At 38.9% G+C, this 12403-nt stretch overlaps 1 protein-coding gene across 1 annotated transcript in view; it reads right to left on the bottom strand.

The window, feature by feature from the left end:
• Positions 1–208: 208 nt before the first annotated feature.
• The window catches only part of EFCAB5 (EF-hand calcium binding domain 5), a 178257-nt gene continuing 166062 nt past the window's right edge, over positions 209–12403 (bottom strand). Inside the window, exon 26 of the mRNA XM_055317835.1 lies at positions 209–461. Within this exon, the coding sequence (XP_055173810.1) occupies positions 268–461 (194 nt within the window). The 3' untranslated portion in view covers positions 209–267. The remainder of the gene's footprint in view (positions 462–12403) is intronic.

The following is a 12403-nucleotide window of genomic DNA, read 5'->3' as shown; positions in this document are numbered from 1 at the left end:
CCCGATTAACCACAAGAGTCCCATGAGATACAAAGCTAAAACTAAAAGGAAACTTTTAAATATATTGTATAACATATATTTGGTTATGGCTACCTTAACTAGATAGTTTTTAGATCAATTTCTCCTTAGGTAGCATTTTTGTTTTAAAAGTGCTGAGGTAAATGTCTAGGAGTAGAATATGTCTATGTGGCACTCCTTTCCAATTGAAAATGTTTTCTAGTTAACAAAACAACATGACAAAAATATCCTAAATACAGTACCAATTCATTAGCATTTCCCTGGCAAGTTTCCCTTTGGCATTTTTGCATAAACACAGGAGTCAGTTTTGGAGGGCAACGGGGGTAAAATAGCACTGCTTGGTTTTTTGTTTAGCTCCATGAGAGCTAAGCAGATGTGTGCCCAGTGGTATAGGTATTCGATGACAATATTACCAAATTTCCATACTTCAATTCGAGAATGACCTGTACCAAGAAAAAAAAGTTAATTCGGATAGTTTTGTACTTCTATTATTAAAATATAAGTTATAGTATTTTAATGAAAGTTCATTAGGTATGTTAAGTTAAAGCCATAGCAGAATTTTATGTAATTATAAGAAAATAGATTATAGTAAATGTTGCTATATTCATATATTATGTAGCATTTTATGATTAAAGAACTAGAACTACTTTTGATTATAAATCTCAAAAACAAATTATCACAAAAAGTATGTTGTAAAATAATATGTTCTTGGGGCACCTGGGTGGCTCAGTTGATTAAGCATCTGCCTTTGGCTCAGGTCATGACCCCAGGGTCCTGAGATCAAGCCTGACATCATCCCCTGCTCAGCATGGGAGTCTGCTTCTCCTTCTTCTGCCCCACCTCCCTGCTCATTCTTTATTTCTCTCTCAAATAAATAAATAAAATCTTTTAAACAAATGTTCTTTTAGATAAACCAAAACACTGCAAAATAATATTATATTGTTTATAGATTCATAAGCATGTAGTAAAAGTAAGAAATCATGCATAAAACTGATAAACATCAAATCATAATGTTAACTTTAGAAAAGAGAATGGGATCAAGGAGAGAAAGAAAGTCTCAACTGTTTCTATAATGTTTTATTTCTTTTCTTTTTTTTAAAGATTTATTTATTTATTCATTCAGAGAGAGCGAGAGAGAGGCAGAGACACAGGCAGAGGGAGAAGCAGGCTCCATGCAGGAAGCCCAACGTGGGACTCGATCCAGGGTCTCCAGGATCACACCCCAGGCTGCAGGCGGCGCTAAACCGCTGCGCCACCAGGGCTACCCTAATGTTTTATTTCTTTAAAAGTGTCTGACTCATAAATAGCATTAAGATTGAATATAGCATATGGCACTGTAATGACTACACAGGTGTTAATCCTAACTTATTTTAAAGTAAACTCTACACCCAATGTGGGGCTTGGGCTCACAACCCCAAGGTCAAGAGTTGCATGCTCTTCTGATTGAACCAGCCAGGCACCCCTCTAACTTCTATGTTTAAAATATTTCCTAATTAAAATTTATTTTAAAACATGGGCAGCCCCGGTGGCGCAGCGGTTTAACGCTGCCTGCAGCCCAGGCTGTGATCCTGGAGACCCGGGATCGAGTCCCACATCGGGCTTACTGCATGGAGCCGGCTTCTGCTTCTGCCTGTGTCTCTGCCTCTCTCTCTCTCTCTTTCTCTCTCTCTCTCTCTCAATAAATAAATGAATCTTTAAAAAAATAATAAAATAATAAAATATGTGATCACGGCACACCTTGATGTTTCATTTGTCAAATTGAAAACTATTAAACTGTCATTTATAAAAGTTACTTTTCCCCAGGAGTCAATGACTAATATTCAGACAGAATGGTCCAATGAAAAGGGAATATGCTTTGAAAGTTGAACAGAGGGATGTCTCAGTGGCTCAGCGGTTGAGCATCTGCCTTCGGCCCAGGGCGTGATCCTGGAGTCTTGGGATCGAGTCCCACATTGGGCTCCTTGCATGGGCCCTACTTCTCTCTCTGCCTGTGTCTCTGCCTCTCTCTCTGTGTGTCTCTCATGAATAAATAAAATCTTTAAAAAAAAATTATTAAAGTTGAACAGATATGGGTTCCAATTTGGCTCTACACCAACTAGTTCTGTGACTTTGAGCAGTCCACTTAATCGCTGTTAGCCTGTTTCATCTTCCATAAAACAGGGATAATACCTCAGAATTTTTATGAGGATTAACAATGTTATAGTTTCTAAAACATATTAATTACCTTCCTTCTTTTAGGTTGACTCTCACCCTCAGCTTGGTGTTTTATACATTTTTGTTAATCCTATTGTCTACTATAGTGCCTAACCCAATAAATGTTTGCTAATTTGAGTTGACTAAACCATTAAATGATACTCATAATTGAATAGGAGTTTTTAAATATCATCTTCTATCCAATGGCTTATTGACAACAATGACAATTCTGTGTCTCATGGGTATCCATTAGAATGACAGAACATATTTTATTTCCCTATATTCTAGCCCTTCTTTTTTTTTTTATGAAGGAACAAGATTCCTTGAATTAGATTTAGCCTTTCTATGGTTTCAAAGTTTTGGTAAGAAAAGGTACAATATGAGATATGAAAGTCACATAAAAACTAGGAAATATTCGCAAGACTCAATTTTTATTTGAGGGTAACTTTAATTTTATTTATTTATTTATTTATTTATTTATTTATTTATTTATTTATTATAGTCACACAGAGAGAGAGAGAGAGAGAGAGAGAGAGAGAGGCAGAGACACAGGCAGAGGGAGAAGCAGGCTCCATGCACCGGGAGCCCGACGTGGGATTCGATCCCAGGTCTCCGGGATCGCGCCCTGGGCCAAAGGCAGGCGCCAAACCGCTGCGCCACCCAGGGATCCCTTGAGGGTAACTTTAAAACATGGGGGTACAATTTTGTAAAATTCTCTCTCTTAACACACACAGAAGTACTATCTTTTTTCTAAATTGTTCCAGGACTAAATTACGGAATGATTAAGTTAGGTTTTTCAAATCTTAAAAGTCTTTTCAGATTATAGCTTATTAACATAAGCGACCATAATGAATGGAAACAAAAACAGATGCTGGTCATGAAGGCACATTAAAAATACCTGATTCATCTCAAGTTATATGATACTAGACCAATCAACATAAATATTTAAAAATATTGAGGTGCATTTGTTATAATTGATCCCTGTTGTATTAATTAGTTTCCTGGAACCTTTACAAGGTATGCTATAGGTTGCAGAGTTTACTTTGATTATCTTAATGTTCCAATGTTAATGAATCTAAAGTTTATTCAAGGTTTTATTCCTAAAACCAAGCCTAATTCATTTTCTGAGATATCAGCTTTGCTGCACCCAACAGTTTTTATTTTGCCCTTCCCAAATCCCCATTAAGAGCTCTGTTCCCTTGATGCCTGCCACAGTGTTCTTATCTGAGCATCCAAATGAAACAGACCCCTATCTGCAGCCATTATTAAGCTAGTCAGCCATCTCCACGGTGATTCAAGGACATGAGGATGGGGAGGGAGGCTTCTCCCTTTCACAAGCCCCTTTTGCTTATTTCCTGTCTTTTTGTTACCGGGGACAGAAGCTCTGGACCTATCTGGGCTGTGGTTCCTGTTTGCCTGAGTTTTCCAGTGAAAGATTGATGTGTTAACAACTGGCTGTAATGATTTCTCTAATGAAGCCTCCTTGGCTCTGTTGGGTTTCCATTAAAGATGGTTGAGCGCTACTGCCCTCTTGTGATGGAGAGATGCCAGATTTTGCAGCTTGGCAGATGTCAGATTGCACAGGTTTCATTAATTCTTTCAAGCAGATATACTACTTTTGTCTCTTTTCTAACTATAAGAAATTGTGTTTTTTTGCTTTGCCTTGGTAAAGGTATAGTAAATTATTTGAAGGCATCTGAGCTAAAAGAGTAGCTGGGTCAATCTTCAAATCTCTTTATGAACCTATTGACTCAGAAACATTTTATGGTATTTTTGTAGGTTCTATTTAATCAAACTTACATAAGAAGTTGATTTTGCTGAAGACATTGGGATGTTTTAGGATATTTCTTTTTTTTAAGATTTTATTTATTTATTCATAGAGACACACACACAGAGAGAGGCAGAGACACAGGCAGAGGGAGAAGCAGGCTCCACGCTGGGAGCCCGACGTGGGACTCGATCCTGGGTCTCCAGGATCACACCCCGGGCTAAACCGCTGCACCACCGGGGCTGCCCTGTTTTAGGATATTTCTAATTCAAATTCCCTTTATGGATCTCTGCTTTAACACTAGATTAGTTAAATCCTTTGGGGAATTACAGAAAATTAGAAAGATGGGCAAAGCAAAAATAATGAAGTACTTAAGCATCAAATTCCAAAGTTAAAGTGTAACTGCTCCTTTCAACTAATAATCCAAGATCAACAGTATTTCTTGAATGTTCCTCTTTTTATCATTAGTTCTTAGTTTTAGTTCCTTTATTTCTATTGTTCTATACATCCTATGCCACCTCTTCACATTACCGTTACATGCAATGAGCTCAATGTCCATGCAACATTGTATACTTAAAAGAGCATGTGTGTGCATATTTCAGTTTTCATGTGGGTCAGAAAACTCATATTTGCCATGGCAGTCAGGCACTTAATATGTCATTGTTAATTTAATGTAGTCTGAAATGTACTGTAGGGTGTTGCTTCCTGCTTATCAGGAAAGAACCAGTGGTAAGTAGGAGGGAAAGGCACATTTTTTTTTAACATTTTCTTGAATTATCCAAAATTGAATAGAATTTTGTTCCGGGTGGAACATTGACTTCTTGTAGGTATATTAGTCTCATTTTTGTTGTAAGCAAAAAATTTTTTTAAAAAACACTTACTTAGGGGATCCCTGGGTGGCTCAGTGGTTTAGTGCCTGCCTTCAGCCCAGGGCATGATCTTGGAGTACCGGGATCGAGTCCCGCATCCGGCTCCTTGCGTGGGGCCTGCTTATCCCTCTGCCTGTGTCTGCCTCTCTCCCTGTGTGTGTGTGTCTCTCATGAATAGATGCATAGAATCTTAAAAAAATAAAAAGACTATTTATTTATTTATTTATTTATTTATTTATTTGAGAGAGAGAGAGAGAAGCAGATTCCCCGCTGAGCAGAGACCCTGATGTGGGACATGATCCCAGGACCCTAGGACCATATAAGCAAAATTTCTGTAAGATATCACATTGTATTGGCTTGTTTTCATGATATAGCTATAAATCAAATGCAAGAATTGAAATCAGTGTGATTTACTGTACAAAAATTCATAGTTTAATGCAGTGGCCTCTGAACTCTGTTTTGATTATGTGCTTTCCTCAGTAACAATGTTAAGCATGGGCCCCAATATATGTATATTTATGAATTATTCATTTTATTTTTAGTTTCTTTAAAGATTTTATTTATTAGAGAGAGAGAGAGCACAAGCAGGGGGAGTGGCAGACAGAGGGAGTGGGAGAAGCAGACCCCCTCTGAGCAGAAAGCCCGACATGGAGCTTGATCCCAGAACCCTGAAATCATGACCTGAGCCAAAGGCAGATGCTCAACCTATTGAGCCACACAAGCACCCTATAAATTATTCATTTTAAAATATTTAAAAACAAAAAATAGAAAGTAGGCAATGATGGGATAAAATAATTACAAATAAAAGTCCTATAATATTTTTCTTATACCCCAAAGATATAGGTATCAGTTGTTTGCTCCTTTTGTTTTCTCCTTTTTGCCTAGAGCTTGGTGGGAAAACTTAGAATATAGAGGTCTCTATATTCAGTAAACAGACTCAGGCTGTCCCTGTTTTCACTCTGGTACTCTCCGTTCTCGATTGTGTCTGAAGTCCCTAGTCCAAAGACTTTCTATGTTACCCTCTTTGAGAAACAAGCTAGCGTTGGAGAAGGAACTTGTCCATTGGTGTGATGTAGAGATGAGATACAGAGACCAAAACAGTAAATCAGAAAGAAAGGAGAAACAACAGAGAAAATAAACCTTCAAAAAATAATTATTGTTAATACTCTGAGAGATAAGATGTTGCATTCATGAAACGTGAACAAGATGTTGTACAAAGCAAATATTTAGAGAACCAAAGCTCTTAGACATTAAAACATGCAGAAACAAGGATTCGATAGGATTAGGAGATCAGGTTGACAGAAGGTCTCAGAAAGTGAAATAAAAAGATGGAAAATAGGAGAGAAAATATAGGGATTTGAGAGACTTAATCTAGGAGATCCAATGTCTGAATAATGGGAGTTTCAAAGAGGGAGGGCGGTGTCACCACCAACTTCTAGATTACCTTTGTGTAAATGAGAAAAAGACACCTACCATGGATGAATACACTCTGTGAGTGCAGCTCAGTAAGCAGAAAAAGATGTGGAAAGAAAAGGATGCCCCTCCTGTAAGCAGACATAGCCTTAAGCTAAGGCGCACAGTTTAGTGAATAGAATCCTGGTTAGATTTCAGTCTCCACCCACCTCCTCAGCAGGGTACCATTGTGCAGTAGCAACAGTGATGCCATGGAAGACAACACACAGAACTCAAGGACCCGAGTTTCACAAGAGAAAAAAGGCCCAGTGAATGCTCAGATCAGTAGATGAAAACAGCCCTATATCAAAGCATAGCAGCATTATGAAATTTCAGTCTTGGAGGAGAGGGGGGTGATTCTCCAGCTTCTGGAAAGAAACAAAACTACAAACAAGAAAAGGTCACAATGCACAGAATCAGGTTTCAGAAAGGCTTTAGACTTCTCAACAGCAGTCTTGGTAGTTTCCAAGCTTTTTCAGACAATGGAGCTACCTCCTCAAGAAGTTAAACATATTTTCCCTATGACTCAGCAATTCCACCCCCTGTTAGATACCCAAGGGAACTGAACGCATATGCTCCCACAAAACTTGTAAAAAAAAAACTTCATAGCAGCGTTATATACAATATCCAGAAAGTAGGAACAACCTATATGTCTGTCAACTGAAATGGATAAATAAAATTTGGTATACCCATATAATCGAATACTGTTCAGTCATAAAACATGAATGAAATATTGATACATAGACCAAAGATGAACCTTGAAACATTATGCTAAGTGAAAGAATCCAGATACAAAAGGCCACCTATTGTATGACTCCATTTATATGCAATGTCTAGCTAGAATAGGCAAATCTTAGAGAGGAGATTAGTGGTTGCCAGGGGCTGTGGTAGAGAAGCAAGGGACAGTAACTGCTAATGGGTGCGGAGTTTCTTTTTGGAGTCATGAAAATATTCTAAAATTAGATAGTGGTGATGATTGCAAAGTCTTGTAGATATACTAATAACTACTGAACAATACACTATAAATTGGTGAAATTTGTGGTATGTGAATTATATCAATTTCTCAAAAAAGACAATGAGGCATTGTCTTCGAGATTGTTTTCTGGCAAACAACAGATCAAATGTGAGGGCTGAATAAAAACATTTTTGGACATGAAAGGTCTCAAAAAATTTACCATTCGCCCACTTTTTCTCAGAAAACTGCTGGAGATGTGCTACCTCAGAATAAGGCAAAGTAAATTCCTATGATAGCAGCAGAATGCATTTCAGGAAGGCAACTGACTAGCAGATCTGGGGTGCGGGGAAGACCCTAGATAGAGAATTTTTTAAAAAATTTATTCATAAAAAAAATTTATTCATGAGAGACACACACACAGAGAGGCAGAGATATATAGGCAGAGGGAGAAGCAGGCTCCATGCAGGAAGCCCCATATGGGACTGGATCCCAGGACTCCAGGATCACGCCCTGAGCCAAAGGAAGAGCTCAACCCCTGAGCCACCCAGGCAGCCCTAGAAAGAGAATTAAGATCTCTAGAAGAGATGTCATCAAGAAAAAAAAAAAATGGAACTAAAAAAGTTAACTGATAAAACTTTCCCCCAAATTTTCCTTTTGGGAAGTTATATGAAAAGACAAATGGATGGAGTGGGAATTATCAGGAAATACAAAGAAAACTTAGCAATTAAAAAAATAAGAGCTAATTATTTACTTCAGGAAAAACAAAAAATGAAAAAGGAGCAATTAAATATGTTACAGTGTTCAGCTGTAAAATCATGTAAACACTGCATTTTTATTTAACCCCAAATGGTAATGTAATTACATTGGGAGGATAGGATAAGAGAATGGTGGTACAACAGAGCTAAACTTTCATCTATAATAAGAGGAAATCAACTGAAAAGGTTTAAAATTGATAAAAAGATAGCAATATTGTATAATATTAGAAACACAGAAATGTGTGAATGTCAGAAGAAACAGTCAAGGGCACCTGGGGTGGCTCAGTGGTTGAGCGTGTCTGCCTTCTGCTCAGGTCGTGATCCTGGGGTCCTGGGATCAAGCCCTGCATTGGGCTCCCCTCGAGGAGCCTGCTTCTCCCTCTGCCTATCTATGTCTCTGCCTCTATCTCTCATGAATAAATAAATTAAAATCTTAAAAAAAAAAGAAGAAATAGTCAAAAGAGTCAAAAGGAATTGCCTCTGGTAAGGGGAACTTTTGTTAAAAGAGTTGACTCTTGTTAGAAGGCTTTTAGTCCTTTTTGACCTTTTAAAATACTTTAATAAAAATAAAATTTTTATAATCCTTTGCAATAAAAGATTACTTAACATCTACCAAAGTTTAAAAAAATGTGTCAAGGAACTCTTGAAAATTATGTTTGCCTTAAATAGAAAAATGTCATTAAACTGATCTTTAGCAGATTTATCAGATATTAAAGCATCAGTGATGGTACCCAGACAACTAAAACCATGTTGTTTCTCTAAATCCAGTAACTATTGTTGGAAAATTTCAAAGTTTAAAATCAAAAGAGATGATAGGAGCAGAAAGAGAATTGATTATTTGATTTTTTTTTTCTTCTTTCCCCTTGGAGGACTTGGACTGGAGATGGAAGGGGTCTGCGTGCAGGGGAAATGGGTCAAGCATCCAGGCCCCAAGTCTTTACTGAACCCTAAAATAGTTTCCCAAACAGTGTGTGAATGAGTACTTGTTCAGTATCTTCACTAACAGGCGCCTTTAAGAGTTTTTTCCAGGACAAAAGGAATCTTCTAAAACTGAATGGATGTCTCCTCCTCTAGAACCTGAAATCTGTGAGCACTTCATAAATGGCACACTCCAGGCTCCCTGCTAAACCCACATCTAACTGTGATTGCAGCTTTTTTCCAACGGGTAGGAAAACAAAAAATTCCAGATAATCACCACCAAGAAACTAGGTCTAAGAAGGTGGTAGAGAATGTAAATCCAAACTAATGATAATATACAGAGTGTCCTAATTAGTAGGGCAAAATAATGTTCTTGGTATCTCGTAATCCATTTCACTTTGACTTGTTTAAAAAAATCAGGCACATCCTCACAGCTGCAGATTCAATTCAGCACTGTATTCATATTGATTATTTCTGGAAAGTGGGAGAATCTTTTTTTTTTTATTTTTTATTTTTTTATTTAGTTATGTTAGTCACAGAGAGAGAGAGGCAGAGACACAGGCAGAGGGAGAAGCAGGCTCCATGCACCGGGAGCCCGATGTGGGATTCGATCCCGGGTCTCCAGGATCGCGCCCTGGGCCAAAGGCAGGCGCCAAACCGCTGCACCACCCAGGGATCCCAAAGTGGGAGAATCTTGTGAAAGATTCCTGTCTCATATTCAGCTGTGCAGTGGGGAATGAAGGAGAGAGTCCTGTCCCATTCTTGTAATGGAGGGAGTTAGAGAATAGCACTTGCTAGAGCCACCATGGTGGTGGCAATAGCACTTAGGTCAAGATCACCTGGGGAAGGTGAATCTTGAAAACAGAGTTAATCAGGCCTAGGAGTCCAGCAATCCTTTCCTCTGATGGTGGGGTATCTCCCTCCATTGCCATCTTTGGAGGATCATCATGGTGTTTTTTTGAGGAAGCTGGCAAATTTCTTTATAGATGGTAACAGCACTGAGGCTCAGGCTGCTTTGGCATAGGAGGAACTCTAGGGCTCTTGCAGGGGAAGTGAAGGGTCTGGGGAACTCTTGCAGAGACCAGTGCCTGTGGACGTAAGAGACCCTTGGATTTAGGCATGGGGAGGAAGTATGGCCACTTGGCAGAAGTACAGACTCTATATAGCAAAGTGATTCTGGTCACACTTGAAATGAAAGGCAGTGTTCTTCTTGCTTTCAGGTCCAAGAACATTTCCTGGTAGACACCATCTGTCCAAACCCCCTGGAAGGCAGACATGGGACAGGTATGGGATAGCCTACAGAAAGAGCAGACAAGATTGGCAGCAGATGTCCAAAGTGGAGTGGGGAGAATAGATCCTTGAGAAGGTGGTTAGGTCATAGGTCTTCAGGTAGAAGAGGCCAACTACTGGGAGTGCTTCAGGCAAAGTGACAGAGGCTTTTAATGTACTACTGTATGCACAGCTGTCTGGGTCCTGGTCCAGTGGTCACCAGAGTCACTGGGTTCTTGACAGGAAAGTGTGTCAGCAACATTCATGTGCAGTGGCACAGCCTTAGAAGCCAAGCCCACTGAACAAAGCTACCCAGTGATCCTTCAGAGATGCCCCAATCTAAAGGCGGGATTCTGCTGCCTGGACTTCTACCAGAATATAATAAAATACCCCTTTCTAGAAATGCAAATCAAAACTACAATGAGATATCACATCACACCTGTTAGAATGGCTATTATCAAAAAGAAAAGAAGTAACAAGTATTGATGCAGATGTGGAGAAAATAGAACCCTTGTACACTGTTGGAATGTAAATTGGTAGAGCCACTTTAAAAACAATAGGGAGGTTCCTCAAAATTTTAAAAATAGAACCACTATATGATCCAGCAAATCCAACTTTTGGGTATATATCCAAATGACATGAAATCACTATCTCAAAGGGATATCTGAACCTCCATGTTTGTTGCAGCATTATTTACAATAGCCAAGACATGTAAACAACCAAAGTGTCCATCGATGGATGAATGAAGAAAATGTGGTGTACATATATACAATGAAATATTATTCAGCCATAAAAAGAAAGAAATCCTGTCCTTTGTAACAAAATGGATGGACCTTCAAAGTCATTATGGTAAGTGAAATAAGTCAGGGAAAGGCAAGTGCTATATGATCTCACTTGTGTGTGGAATCTGAAAGAACTGAACTCACAGAAACAGAGAACAGATTAGTGATTACCAGAGACAGGGATTAGGAGGTGGGGGAATGTGTGAAGGTGGTCATAAGGTACCTTCCAGTTATAAGATAAATAAATTCTGGAAATGTAATGTACAGCCTTGGGATTATAGTTAACAATCCTATGCCATATATTTGAATGTTGCAAGGATGACAACACGAGAGACTCCTAACTCTGGGAAACGAACAAGGGATAGTGGAGGTGGGCACCCCACTCCACTTTGGACTCCTAACTCTGGGAAACAAACAAGGGGTAGTAGAGGTTGGGGTGACTGGGTGATGGGCACTGAGGGGGGTACTTGACGGGATGAGCACTGGGTGATATGCTATATGTTGGCAAATTGAACTCCAATAAAAAAAAGGTTGCTAAAAGAGTAGATCATAAAAGTTCTCATCACAAGAAAAAAAATCTTATAACTATGTGAGGTGATGGATGTTAACTAAACCTATTGTGGTGACAATTTCTCAATATATACACAATCAAATCATTATGTTGTACACCTTAGACTAATACAATGTTATGTGTTATAATGCCTCAATAAATCTAGGACAAAAATAATAATAAAATATACCTTTTCTAAACATTAAAAAATATATATGCCTTTCTAAAACTAGGATGGAATAGGGTGAAAAAGTTGGCAACAGAAGTCCTAAGAAAGTATGGGTGCACCACCAGCCCTGATTTTATCTTCTTGGCAAAATCATTAGTTTGAAAGGCTTGATGGGTTAGGAGCTGTTAACAGTCCCTCCCCAACGTGGGCAGAAGGAACAAACATTGTTGGTGGTATTTCATGCTGGGTAGGGTTATTGAGTAGGGCCCTAACTGACACCGCTAGGAGGCTCAGATAAATTTCGAGCAACAAATTGCCCTGCCAGAATTCTCCTCTTTTTTCAGCACAAACAGAAAGGTGCCCCCAAAAGTTCCCCTTCCTTTCCCCAACTGGGGAGCTTAGAATCTCCAAATACAATTGCAAATGAAGGAGAGAAGTTGGTATCTGGGTGGCCTATGGACTTTCTTGATTGTAGCAGAGACTATAATACTAGAGTTCTGGCAATGGTTGTAGGGGAGGCTAGGAACTATTGAGCTCTGGCTGAATCCAACTGCAATTAAAATTCCTGCCACCTGAGGACACTGTTGGAAAAGATAAAGTGGGAGCACTGGCGATCAAGGCTGCTCACGAATTGGTTACACAATTTAAAGTGGGGTCAGGCAAAGGAGGCTGAAATTGGCATGTTTCCTCAAGCAAAGGAGCTAT

Source organism: Nyctereutes procyonoides, unplaced genomic scaffold (assembly GCF_905146905.1).
Source record: "Nyctereutes procyonoides isolate TBG_1078 unplaced genomic scaffold, NYPRO_anot_genome, whole genome shotgun sequence".
In the NCBI taxonomy this organism is placed as follows: domain Eukaryota; kingdom Metazoa; phylum Chordata; class Mammalia; order Carnivora; family Canidae; genus Nyctereutes; species Nyctereutes procyonoides.
The sequence above is the reverse complement of the archived record's forward strand: the minus strand, read 5'-3'. Positions and strand labels throughout refer to the sequence as shown.